Source organism: Rhamphochromis longiceps, linkage group LG11 (assembly GCF_057381845.1).
Source record: "Rhamphochromis longiceps isolate RC_006_pf linkage group LG11, R_longiceps_female_GT1.1, whole genome shotgun sequence".
NCBI classification, from domain to species: Eukaryota; Metazoa; Chordata; class Actinopteri; order Cichliformes; family Cichlidae; genus Rhamphochromis; species Rhamphochromis longiceps.
Window position 1 is genome coordinate 14288165 of NC_140567.1, and position 13957 is coordinate 14302121.

The window sequence follows — 13957 nt, forward strand, 5'->3', positions numbered from 1 at the left end:
CGGTGGGCAAGAGACGAAAACAGGGCGTTGTTGGAATGCTACTACGCAAGTAACCCCGGCGGAAGGGGCTACATGAATAGGATGAGGGACCTATGGATTCTTCGATACCCAACATCCACAATGACGGCGAAACAACTAGTAGCTCAGTGTTCCAACATTCGAAAGAAGGGACTGCTCTCACAGCTAGAGATTGACGAGGTACAACACAAATGCTACGGCAAGGAGGAGTCAGGACGCCAGGTCAGGGGGGAGATATCATCACCCCCACCCGAGATTGGGTACATAGCCCCAATAGGATAGGAGAAGGATCGTTGAGTGCGAGAGGAACTTACCTGAAAAATAGGATCATGGCCAAGCTTGAAACCTGGATCCCCCATAGCCGGTTACCAAGATTACGTGAAGTACCCTCAGAAGGTCTGCTAGATGATGTTAATGCAGCACTACGGACAATACCTACAACCACGATTACCGACACTAACAAGCTGATCTACAATACGGCAGCAGTGATCAGTGAGATGCTTGGCTACAAGTTGAACAGCCACAAGGGGCAGTACCCTCCATGGAGAAGGAGGCTAGAGGGCAAGATCAAAGTAGCACGGAGGGAGGTTAGCCAACTAACGGAGGTGCAGAAAGGTGCGACAAAGAAGGTGCATAAGAAATACAGCAAGCTGTGCATACCTGAGGCCTTGGAAACTGCCAAGCAAAGACTCACAGCCTTGGCCAGCCGCTTGAGGAGGTACACCAGAGAGATAGAAGGCAGGAGAATAAACCAGCTGTCCTCCACAGAACCAGCAAAGGTGTACTCTCAGTGGCAAGGGAACAATAATAATAAGAGAACAGCACCACCAAGGCTGGAGACGGAGCAATACTGGAAGAGCATATGGGAGAAGGACGCAACCCATAACGGCAATGACTCAGTGGCTCTGAGGGCAGACCACAGCGACCTCCCTGAACAGGGTCCAGTAACCATCACAGTGGCAGATATCCAAGAAAGGGTCTCCAGTATGAAGAGTTGGACAGCACCAGGACCCGACATGGTTCTCGCCTACTGGCTAAAGAAGCTGACTGCACTCCACGAGCGTCTGGCAGCACAAATGAACCAGCTGCTAGTTAACGAGAGACACCCGGAATGGCTAACCGAAGGTCGGATGGTCCTGATCCCCAAGGACCCCAAGAAGGGACCGGTCCCCTCCAACTACCAACCAATAACCTGCCTCAGTACTACATGGAAGCTCCTGTCAGGCATCATGTCAGCTAAGATGAACAGGCACATGGGTCAATACATGAGCGAGACACAGAAAGGAATTGGCAAGAATACCAGAGGCGCAAAACACCAGCTACTGGTAGACAGAACAGTCAGCCGAGACTGCAAGACCAGACTGACCAACCTGTGCACTGCCTGGATTGATTACAAGAAGGCCTATGACTCAATGCCCCACAGCTGGATACTGGAATGCCTAGAATTGTACAAGATCAATGGGACCCTAAGAGCCTTCATCAGGGACTCAATGGGGATGTGGGGATGTGGCGTACAACACTAGAGGCCAACTCCAAGCCCATAGCACAAGTCACCAAGGAGATGTTCTGTCCCCACTGCTGTTCTGCATAGGCCTGAACCCCCTCAGTGAGATCATTAACAAGACTGGCTACGGATACCGACTACGGAACGGAGCAGTTGTCAGCCACCTCCTGTACATGGATGACATCAAGCTGTATGCCAAGAGTGAACGAGACATCGATTCACTGATCCACACTACCAGGCTATACAGCAATGACATTGGAATGTCGTTCGGACTGGAGAAGTGTAGTCGGATGGTAACAAAGAGAGGGAAGGTAGTCAGAACTGAGGGGATTGAACTACCAGATGGCAACATTGCAGACATAGAGGACAGTTACAAGTACCTGGGGATCCCGCAGGCGAATGGGAACCATGAAGAGGCCGCTAGAAAAGCTGCAACCACAAAGTACCTGCAGAGGGTCAGGCAAGTCCTGAGGAGTCAGCTGAATGGTAAGAACAAGATCTGGGCCATCAACACGTACGCCCTGCCCGTGATCAGGTACCCTGCTGGGGTAATAGGCTGGCCAAAGGAGGAGACAGAAGCCACTGACATAAAGACAAGAAAGCTCCTTACCATGCATGGAGGGTTTCACCCCAAGTCCAGCACCCTGAGGCTGTACGCTAAGCGGAAGGAAGGGGGCCGGGGACTGGTGAGTGTCAGCACCACAGTCCAGGATGAGACAACGAACATCCAAGAATACATTGGGAAGATGGCCCCAACTGACCGAGTGCTCAGTGAATACCTCAGGCAGCAGAAACCCAAGAAAGAGAAGGGAGACGAGGAACCATCATGGAAGGACAGGCCCCTGCACGGTATGTACCACCGGCAGATAGAGGAGGTGGCTGATATCCAGAAATCCTACCAGTGGCTGGACAAAGCTGGACTGAAAGACAGCACAGAGGCACTAATCATGGCAGCACAAGAACAAGCTCTGAGCACAAGATCCATAGAGGCTGGGGTCTATCACACCAGGCAAGACCCCAGGTGCAGGCTGTGTAAAGATGCCCCAGAGACAATCCAGCACATAACAGCAGGGTGCAAGATGCTAGCAGGCAAGGCATACATGGAACGCCATAACCAAGTGGCCGGCATAGTGTACAGGAACATCTGTGCCGAGTATAACCTGGAAGTCCCGAGGTCAAAATGGGAGATGCCCCCAAGGGTGGTGGAGAATGACCGAGCTAAGATCCTGTGGGACTTCCAGATACAGACGGACAAAATGGTGGTGGCTAACCAACCGGACATAGTAGTGGTAGACAAACAGAAGAAGACGGCTGTAGTGATCGATGTAGCGGTTCCGAATGACAGCAATATCAGGAAGAAGGAACATGAGAAGCTGGAGAAATACCAAGGGCTCAGAGAAGAGCTCGAGAGGATGTGGAGGGTGAAGGTAACGGTGGTCCCCGTGGTAATCGGAGCACTAGGTGCGGTGACTCCCAAGCTAGGCGAGTGGCTCCAGCAGATCCCGGGAATAACATCGGAGATCTCTGTCTAGAAGAGCGCAGTCCTGGGAACAGCTAAGATACTGCGCAGGACCCTCAAGCTCCCAGGCCTCTGGTAGAGGACCTGAGCTTGAAGGATAAACCACCCGCAGGGGCGTGCTGGGTGTTTTTTATATATACATACATATATATGCCTTTGCTCCAAAGCATCCAACTCCTTGAGATGAACTTCATTTTCCTCAAGGCTGTAATTGAAGTGACATTAAAGAATGAATGTTCTTTGGATCATTGGAAATTTCATCATTGCATTTTGTTTTAATGTCCTATTGTAAGGTTTCTATGAACTTCAATGATTTAAGAAGAGTGGGTTCGTTTAAGTCCACACATGCATATGAATGTATGGATGACGCCAGGAATAGTATCTATGCTTAGAGCTGAAGCTGGTGGGATCCTAATGGATCACAGAAACAAATAAGTGACTTGATTTGTCTAAAGCCATATTTAAAACAGAACTGTGGCTGCATTCTTCATAGGACCACTCTTCTTATTGGTATTAATATTACTCATAATTCTACTGATGTATAAATCTATTTAATTATTCTGCTACAGTACATTAAACTAGGTTAAAGCATCAGCTTACAAGCATATCTCTTTTTTCCCCTCACTGAATTCTCAGACTACATTATTTATCTCTGCTCTTTGTCTTTCCTCTGTTTTTACTCCTGTCCTGACATGTCTCTTCACACCATGTCTAGGCTCCTCACCCTCCCAGGAACACCTGGACCCCAGGCTTGTGTGAGGGTGTGTTCACTGATCACACAGAATAGTTCTCGCCGTTTTAACACAAAGCTAGGTTAAGGTCTGATTTCATACTGCTGAAAAAGTTTGTGTTACAAAAACGGTATTGTAAGAATAAAAAATGCCTCGGCGTATGTCTCTTCAGATGTTTAATGTGTGAGTGCATATGTGCCTGTCTATTTGTTGGATGCGTTTTCTCTGATCTCCAGTGACATCATCACCTGTGTCTCTGTGGCGGCACAGCATGCTCGTTGCTAAGAAACGGGGTTAGGAGGAGACAAAGAGGGGGCTGCGGTGGGGCACATGATGCTAGAAACTGGACAGTCTGACAGGAATATGGAGACAGGAGGGAACTCCCTCTAATGTCAACTGTTTCTATGTTTCTTCTCTTTTTCTCTTTTGAAAAACAGAAGAAAAAAATTCAACTTCTCATGGTAAAGTTACTTCTTCAACAGGAAGTTGTCTTTCTGAATATTAACAAAAAGGATCCCAACAAATTCTTTCTTCTGAGAGGCATTAGCAGGTGGGGGGATTGACTGAATTTTTTATCTGGAGGAAGCTTGAAGTGAAAAGCTGTAAGTGAAACTGTGAATTGCACTTCATGTTTTCACAAACACATAGTTTTGAATTTCCCATCATGATTAGGGGCTATTTATGTGTGCATGGAAACCACACGTAAACATACCTACTTACCAAACCTTCATCCTTGCTTTCCAGATGCCCCCACCCCCCACCTCCTTATCCTCCATGTGTCTCCATCTCTAGCCAACCAACCCTAACTCAATAATACTGATCTTAAAGTGATTTGAGAGGCGTTCAAGGCAGACAGCAGAGGACAGGCAGACGTGTGGCCTTTCAGAAAGACAGCAGGGCTGTCTCAACAGTCAGTTCAAACAAGGAAAAACGTACCTGAGATCAGACAGAGGAAGAAAGAGAGACATGCACAGATATAGACACTGCTGTGATCTGTATGTGTGTGCGTTTGAGTAAGAGTCTAGTGAGGAATGATTTTTTTGTTTTACAGTTATTTTAAATACTCAGGTCTAAAAATGCAGAGCTTCTAACCTAAAAAAATCTCGAGAATTATCTTGGAGTCAAAAGCAAGGCTTGAAACATAACTCACAAAACTTTTCCCATCTGCTTAGTAATTCTCTGGCACTGATGACAGGGGAAATTATCTTGATGAAATCAATCCTAAAGGTAAAGGAAATCCCACAAAGTTTTCCCACTGAAAATAGGTCATGATGAAATCATCAGCTTCCAAGGAAATTCTAATGGGTGTCGAACTAAGCTGGAAACAAACAGGGACTAAAAGATAAATAAAGGTTCATGTTTTTGGCTTGAGCACCGTAAAAGGTTACAATAATTGGACATAATGTGCTTTGACATTTTTGAGACTGTGTGCTGAGACATTTCAGCCTCTGGAGGTGAGAGAGGACAAAGCTTCAGGACACAAGTGAAAAAACAGGACAATGTCAACCACGGCTTACATATCCATATGCAAATATCCAAATATCAGATCAGTGAACGTTATAGCTGCTGAAAAAGTTAAATTACAGTTAAGTTGATTAAAAGAGGTTTTGTGTGAACTGAGTTTGTTAAAGATATTTTTCATATCAGGGACTGAACATGATAAACTGAGAGGCCAGAGGAAGACCAATAACTCTGAGAAATTATATTATTTTAAAAAGATAATAAATGCCTATTATTTTCAAAAACGTATTGTTTTAAATCTAATTAGCATTTTGTTTTTCTGTAGGTCTTTGCAAGTTGTTACTCAAATATGAAAGACAGACAAGTTGAAAATTGTAGTAAATCCAACATGATACATTCTTCATTTCCTCTCCCTTGTAGTTTCCAAGCTATTAGCAGGATCTTTGATAGAGATTATCAGAGCCCTGAAATCAATGAAAAATAATTAAAAAGCTTTTTTCTGAAGGGCAGACACTTGTCTGAGGGTGTAAATGTGTGTTTGAAAGAGAATATGAGTCTTCTGTATAAAAGCATGTTGTGGGTGATGGATATGTTTTGATACATTTGAACTAACTGTCTATGATACATACAGTGCTTAACAGATTAATTAGACCACGTCCCAATGTAAGGTTTATGCTACAGCTGCTCTAAATGAACAGTAAGGATAATTACCAGTATCATGTTTTATGTTTTTGTAATGGTTAATCCACCAGTATGTCTACACTCTTTAATCAAAATGATATTTCTAATTTTAAAATATAATTATATGTATATTACAAATATGAATTGTTTTTAATTTACAGTTTTACAAATTAGAAAAACAATAATTAATCATATTATTATATTTTGATTAAAATGCCAAACAACAATTATTTACTTGGATACCTGAACAGAAAAATTAGTTTTAGTTGTTTAATGTCATGCTTTAATTTCTGACTGTTCAGAGAAGTCCAATGTACCGGCTCGATATTAGGTATAAAAATGCAGATCCAGTTCAGTTAACTCAGTAATTTTTAATCAAGTTTTTCACAGATTTCTTCTTTTGTGACAGGTGGTCTAATAATTTTGTTAAGCACTCTATAAAGAGAGAATGAGAGAGCGAGAGCGAGCGAGAGATAGCGAGCAAGAGAGAGGGAGAACTAGAACAAGCACTCAGAGAGAGAGAGCCAAACCTTTAAAAATGAAATCTTTTAAATTAACTGTTGTAATGAGTGAAATGACCAAATGCACGCAGAGGCTTTTTCTAAGCAAATAAATGAGTTCTGCTGCTCACTCCGTGCGGGATGCTGCTTGGTGACTCATCCACTAGCTACATATTCTCATTTGCTACATAGTTGAAAGTAACTGCTGTGATGTGTGTTTGTTGCCCAGGGTGGTGATCAGGACAGAGAAGACACACACAGATGTTACTTTGTTGACTAGCACGGGGAGTAATAAGGGAGTTTTCACATGAGGACAAATGTGGTGTGACAGACAGACAGAAAGAGGAAGAGATACGTCTAAGAGCTCATGTGTGACAGTTTGTGTGTGTGGGTGGTTCAGGTGGCTAGAAATAATTAGTAAGAGGAATCAAAAATATACGAGTACACGCAAACACTGCCTCTCACACACACACACACACACACACACACACACATACACACACACACACACACACACACGGTAGCTTCCAGGCACAGCCTTCAGTCAGATCATGTGATCTCAGGGTGACAGCTGACCTTGTATCCCACATGCAGAATCTCATGACCCTGCGGCCAAGCCAAAACATTACAAATGCATTTTACATAATTCATAGGGGTCTGCTGAACAATCAGCTATTTTTTCTAACTTCATGTTGATTTCCTAAAATTCATTTTTACTGGACCGACTCACCAACCCTGCCTCTTTTTTTAGCAGTAATCTCTAAAAAGACATGTATTCAGTAAATTAAATTAAATTAAATTCAGTGGGTTACATTCAGAGACCAGATTGATTAAATGGTAAATGGCCTGCATTTGTATAGCGCTTTTCTAGTCCATAGGACCCCAAAGCGCTTTACACTACATTCAGTCATTCACCCATTCACACACACATTCACACACTGGCAATGGCAAGCTACATTGTAGCCACAGCTGCCCTGGGGCGCACAAAAAATCCAATATCAACACACTTAACTTATTCTTAAGTATGGTTAAGTTTCGACAACTAGAACAACGCAATTAATGTCCAAATAACGCTGACATCATGGTTTAAAAATAACGATGGCAGTCAGTGATAGCCCTCAGCCTCCTAGTAGATACACCTAAGGTGTCAATTTGAAACTCCTACGTTGTTTCACATTCAGAAGATTTTCAGAACACTTGACCTCTGACCCCTGACCTCGAGTTCAAAGTCACTGAGATTCCAACTTGTCAGAGATTTTTAGTAGATGCACTTATGGTATCAATCTGAAAGTGCTCCATTACTTCGTTCTCAAGTTATTGCATTCACAAACTTGGGTGTCCACACCGTCCACCCACCTGGCAGGGTGAAGACAATAGGTGAGGTTGAACTGAGAAAGTAATCAAACCCGGGTTGCGGCTATGTCACATGAACCGTAAACTACTTGGCCACGAGGGCTGGCACTGGGCTTAAATCTTTTAACACAAAAACATTCAATGTGAACTCATTTGCTAGCAAAGCATGTAAGATGTCTACCAAATATCTAACTACTGCACAACTAACTGCCTTAGTCAGACAATATTTTACTGGCAGTTTAGTTAACATTTTAACAAGGTTTTAAATTCAAATGAATCAGTAGGTGGGCCAACATTTTCACTCAATTCACAGCATGTTCCTATTAATATTAAATTGTTTTAGACACATAAAATGTTGCTATTGTTTGTCAGGGTTAAGAAACTGTCGCCTTGTTAAATCCTGAATGCCAGCCGCAGCTGCTCAGTCCTTCCCACTGCTACCAGATTAAAATAATGTTTCTGTTTTGTCTGGGGAGCCTTAGCCTTACTAAATTTCAATGTGTTTTACTGCAGTACACTGTACTACAGGCTAGCTTTGGTCTGTAGTACAAATCATTCTGACTGTGAGACAAAATTGGACAGATACTTGAACAGAGTGAGAGGCAGATAGAAAACCAAAATTTTTTCCCTCTCTGCCTTGCTCTCTCTGTCAGTCTCGTTTGTAAGTACACGTTTTTTTCAGAACAGCAGCACAGTTGAACTGACTCTTGTGTTTGTATAATTTATACACATATATGTATGTGTCTATAATTCCAATATGTTAAATCTGCAGGGCGCTCAAATTACCAATATAGAACCAAGGTTCAACACAAATGGAACACAAAATATACGTCCAAAAAAATGTTCATGAGCTCTGATGAGCGTGTGTATGTGAAAATGTCAGTGTGTTCAGTTAAGCTTTTCAGATTGTCCGTCTGTGTGGATGTTTACTTACTAGTCGTTTAATAATTTTAAGAGCTGTACGTTGTGTTCGGGGCGTCTCAGTGTGCATGCGAGTGCGCAGCACATGCGAGAAGCTTTGTAAGCAGGAAGGCGACAGGGAGTCAGGACCCTCTCCACAGTAAAGTTGGACCAGCAGTGACAGACAATGAACAGACTCCTCCCAGATTTCCTGGTTCTCAGCAGACAGCTGCATGGACAGATAATCAGTGAATACATGCAGAGATTAAAGTATAAGAGAACATGTTTCTATTTTGGATACTCAGGTTCTGCATCAAGTTTTTTACTATGTGTACTGGATCTTAAACTCTGTAGAATCAGTAATGGCACCCAGGTACCTTTTGAATCCAAGTAAAATTGGCAGTCAACAAAACATAAAAGTATCCTGTCTACAGCCTCTAATTAGGAATAAAGCTGTCCTTCCAGGTATTGGCATTAGTATATTTGATGATTGGCGTTCTAAAAATATAAGATTTATTTGCGATCTGTTTGAAAGGGGTAGTTTTATGGCCTTTAATCAAATTCAAATTAAATATAATTTACCACAGAAACACTTCTTTGGGTTCCTGCAAGTAAGGCATTTTGTAAATTCCCTTAAATTTCCAGCCAATCAACCTGTTTTGAATCCTATTGAAAGCTTTCTTCTTAAATTTAATGAGGAAATAATCACAAAAAAGAAATTTATCGCTCTTTGTTATGGGAAATTATTGTCTTTGAATTTTGTAACCACTGATAAGGCCAGGGTTTGGTGGGAAACCGACCTCGAAGTTCAGCTTAGTGCAGAAGCATGGTCCAAAACTTTTAGATCTGCCAAGAAATTGTTTTCCTGTAACAGACTCCAGGAAAGCCATTACAGAATCTTACATAGACTGCAGCGTACGCCAGAGTTTCTAAATAAAATTCATCACTCAGATTTCTCCATTTTGTGTAAAGTGCAATACGGATATGGCATATGGCAATGTCCTTTAATTACTAGATTTTGGAAAAGTATTGCTATAGAGCTTCGCTCAATCTTTCACCAGACGATCCCACTGAACCCTGTGCTGTTCGTTCTGGGTCTATCTATAGAAGGCCTTTCTCTGTCTTCTGTACAGATGCTTTTGTTAGGTACATTTAGCGAGGCAATGTGTACTGTTTCAATGGATTCAGAGACAGCCCCCCACTGTTACACAATGGTACAGAGACATGTTCAAGGTGCTGCCAATGGAGCGCCTTAGTGCCATCATAAAGGGCAATTGTGATGCATTCTGTAGGATATGGCGGCCTTTGCTTGATCACCAACCTCGTGACCTTGCTGTGCTATTACATAAAGGGGGATCACATTTTGTTTTTAAACACAATAATTAATGTCTGTATTTTTTTTCTCTCCCCCACTTTTTTCCTTTTTTCTTTCCCTTGACTTCAAATGTGAAACACTGTACATATTTTGACCCAGACATGTACATCTGTAACTCATGTACCTGTATTTGTTTTTTTTTTTCTTCTCTTTTTCTTATTTGTATTTGTTGTGCTGATTTGTTGCTGTTTGTGTTGTTCCAAAAAAATCAATAAATCATTGTTAAAAAAAAAAGTATCCTGTCTGTATCCTCTGTCATTGTCAGTTTGAAAGTACAACAACAACCAAAAGATACTAAATGGGAGAATACACAATGAGACTAATAACAATGTGGCCAGAGTCCAAGGAGAATTTCATACCTTTACTTCTCAATTTTACATTTGATTCCAATCTATCTATCTATCTATCTATCTATCTATCTATCTATCTATCTATCTATCGATATATGCAAAGGCTGGGGGTGTGTCAGCTGCTCGGTCAGCCTACTTTTCCAAACAACACTCGATGTGTCAAGTGTAGTGTCTGTTTCCATCCCTGGAGACTTCTTTTTTTTTTTAAAATCCCCCACAGTCTCCTCCTCTTTCATCTCTCTGGCGTAGACTTCCCAGAAGTGTGCTGCCTCATAGTACCCTCTCTTTTTGGCCTAAGTACCGAGTACTCATATAATAATGTACTAATGACTACTAAATACTCAGGGGCAAGAACATCAACATGTTGATGAGCATTCCAGCTGGTGCGATCTCATTGCAAGGCGCCATATCGTTAATCACAATTTTATTTGTGTTTAGTGTCAGTGGGTATGGATGTTTGACTGGCTGCAGAGATAACAAAAGGCCAACACTGTTGCAATGCTTATCTTTCTGTTTTTAGACTTCATCAGGTTCTGTGTTAGTACCAGCAGACACTGCACATGCCTGGGATTAATAACTGTAATAACTGCAAACCAATTACTTCAGTAAACGTAGACAATCATCAGTTTTAAATAGACACACAATATTCACGAAGCACACAGCTTTTCTAATTGAAGGAATTAGATGGTCCATGCACACATTTTCAACTGTCCAGTTAACTCCTACAATAACAAAGAAACACATACAGTGTGGTGCAGTGAGATATTTCTCTAGAAATATTTAGTCAAGATGCAGATGCAGCTGATTATTTTGCTGATCTTAATGGATTTATTTGGAGACCTAGTGTATAACTAAAGAATAACCTACTTTGAGCTGTAAAGGTCACTAATGTTTTGGTTACTGGCACTTTTATCTAATTCAGGTAGCATAATAGAGATGGACATGTGTTAACACTGGAACCCAGGGCTGGTTGGCCTGGATACAAGCAGGAAGCTGCTTTAGCCCAGGTGATATGTGCCCTATCCACCTGAGCATCAGCTCTGCACAACATAGTGCATTTAAAAAACATACATTTTTTAAATGCACTATGTACAAGAACACAATATTTGCCACTGTATCCAGCATATATTTACATGTATATAAACATGCAAACAGAAACAACCATAAAAAATATATATGCATACAACACATTTACATGCGCAGACATGCACAGGATCTGTGAGTGTTGGTCTCACCATGTGAATGAGGTGTGTGCTGAGTTGGCTCAGGGGTCTGTTGGCTCGGAGCAGCTTCTCTGCTGCCTCCGTCTCTGCTGCTGGACAAGATAGCCTCTGGCTCTATACACACGTGCAAAGACGCGCACATACACACACACACACATTAAATCATTTATAGAGATTTGACAGTCAATAACGATGGATCCAGGGACCTGCCAAGACTTATTCTGACAAACTGAGACATACACAGAAAGACACCCTGATAGATGAAGACAGGGAATTGTTTTTTTTCTACATATTGTGTTATTCTAAACCTTCTTTAAGTTCTCAGGATAACATAAGCTGAACATTTTTTTGCCACAAAGTTATTTTTGCATCTCATTCTTAAGGCATCATCTCTTTTGCCCCTCATTATTAGCACCTCTGTGACTTACTTTGGCTTATTTTACTTTACTTCCTGCCTGTAGTGGAACTTCAGGCCAATTAGTGATGGGCTAATAACAGCACATATTTTGTCTCTTTCCCAAAGTCTCTGCTACGCTTGTCCTATTTTTTCCTTCTGTAGTGTACTGTATATAATCTCTGACATGCTCCCTCTTGACCAACTGAGTAATATTTTGAGAAAAACGGTCTAGTCACGTCCTTTCTCCTTATCAGACCTTATTACCCAAATAAATTTGGTTTGGGCTGAAGTTTTCTTTTTAATGAGCTTTGCATTTCTCACAGAATTGATTTCCGCTGCAGATTCTGCTTGTTGCCTTTTCCATCTCAGTCTCTCCTATCTCTCCACCCATCCTTCTCTTTTTTCTGTCCTCTCTTTCACCCAGTCTTTCACCCTGCCTTCACTTTAGTCCCCCCACCCCCTGTCCGGGCATTAATATGTATGTGCTGGGCTGGGGTGCACACTATGGGGAGATGGGGGCTGATGTGTGTGTGCCAATCCGAGAGTGTGAGTGTGTGCGCGTGGATGTGTATGTAGTGAGGCAAGCTAAGGACAAAGCCAGCGGTGATAATGAGGCCGCAGGGACATAGCCAGACAGGCCCCTCTGTGCATGCTTGTGTGTGTGTGTGTGTGTGTGTGTGCGCGTCCCAGGGATTCAGGACTTCATACCCTTTCTCCTGAGTCCACAACTTCAATATTGCAGTTGCTTAAACCTGCTAGCTTTCACTGTATACTTCAAGGGGCACACACACTCAAACACACACAGACACATGCCTTCAGGGACGTGATACAAGGGCAACATTTTGAGGAAGTACACTTTGTGATTCTGTTGGTGAATCTGCACTCACCAAAGATGAAGTTGGCAAAAAGTGGTGAATCACTGTAGGACATACATGAGCCTAAAATGACCAATTTCACAAGATGAAGCCAAAAAAACCTAACAAATAACAATAATTTAGTATTATTTTCTAAATTAAGGCTTGTGGCTCTTTAAGGATGTCTTTGCAAGGACCGTTGAGCGTTTTGAAAGTGTGTGATACTGAAATTATGCCTGGATTCCTTAATATTTAGTTTTCTTTAAGTTTCTTTTAGGGGAATGGGCCCATAAAAATATCAAAAAACACACTTGATTTAAATTTGAATGATCTCCCTTTCATGATCTCCTTCTCTGGTATGCTCACACAGTTTCTAGTTTGGCTGCTATTTCAGTTAAACTCCTGTTATTTCCTCTTGCACTTGCACCTCTGCAGTGTGCGCACTGGATCTCTTCCGGTGTGACTCTTTAACTGAAAACTGCTGGGTTGTAGGTGGAGAACCAGCTCACATCACTAGCGATGATCTTTCAGACATGGCAGTTCTTGTTTGCTCTCTGTGCATCTTTGAGGACCATGATGAAATCACAAAGGGACATCAGTCAGCTGTAAAGTTTGTGTTCATCAGGTGTGTCTGAGTGTTCATACCTGCAGGGCAGAGCGGACAACAACTGATGTTTGCTTAAGGACGTTGTGAAGCAGTTCCAACAGAGCTTGTAGTACAACGTGGCCGACCTTCCTTCCAGCATGCTCCTCTCTATCTAGATGAGCAAGCGCAGCTTCTGAGAGGGTGCAAACCACCACCTCAATAAGCCCTGTGTATTCAAGAAAAGTGGAGAAGATTGTATCTGAACTATGATTTCTTAGTTTTCTTGGTAACTTGTATTTTTGCAGAGCTTTGCATATGCCCAGTGCATTCTGGGAACTTGTCAGCCTATATAAATTGTTAACCTATTAAGCCGTGAACATAAAAAAATAAGGATAATAATGTAAGAGAACCTAATTAAGGACGGCTTTGTCACTTTAACTGCCAAAAATCGTTAACCAGTTTAATACAAATTGTATCAGTTAATATATTCTATATGTTATAATGA

At 42.0% G+C, this 13957-nt stretch overlaps 1 protein-coding gene across 6 annotated transcripts in view; it reads right to left on the reverse strand.

Annotated features, from left to right (window-relative positions):
• ulk4 (unc-51 like kinase 4) overlaps window positions 1-13957 on the reverse strand; it is a 103066-nt gene that overhangs the window by 9132 nt on the left and 79977 nt on the right. For 4 of the 6 annotated variants that reach the window (XM_085422413.1, XM_085422414.1, XM_085422412.1 and 1 more), the window contains 3 exons: window positions 13512-13678; window positions 11628-11729; window positions 8702-8896 (listed from right to left, as the gene is read on the reverse strand). In XM_085422413.1, coding sequence (XP_085278539.1) covers window positions 8702-8896; window positions 11628-11729; window positions 13512-13678 — 464 coding nt within the window. Of the gene's footprint in view, window positions 1-8701; window positions 8897-11627; window positions 11730-13511; window positions 13679-13957 lie in introns of those variants that run through there. The other 2 variants (XM_085422415.1, XR_014913744.1) reach the window with 1 other exon arrangement.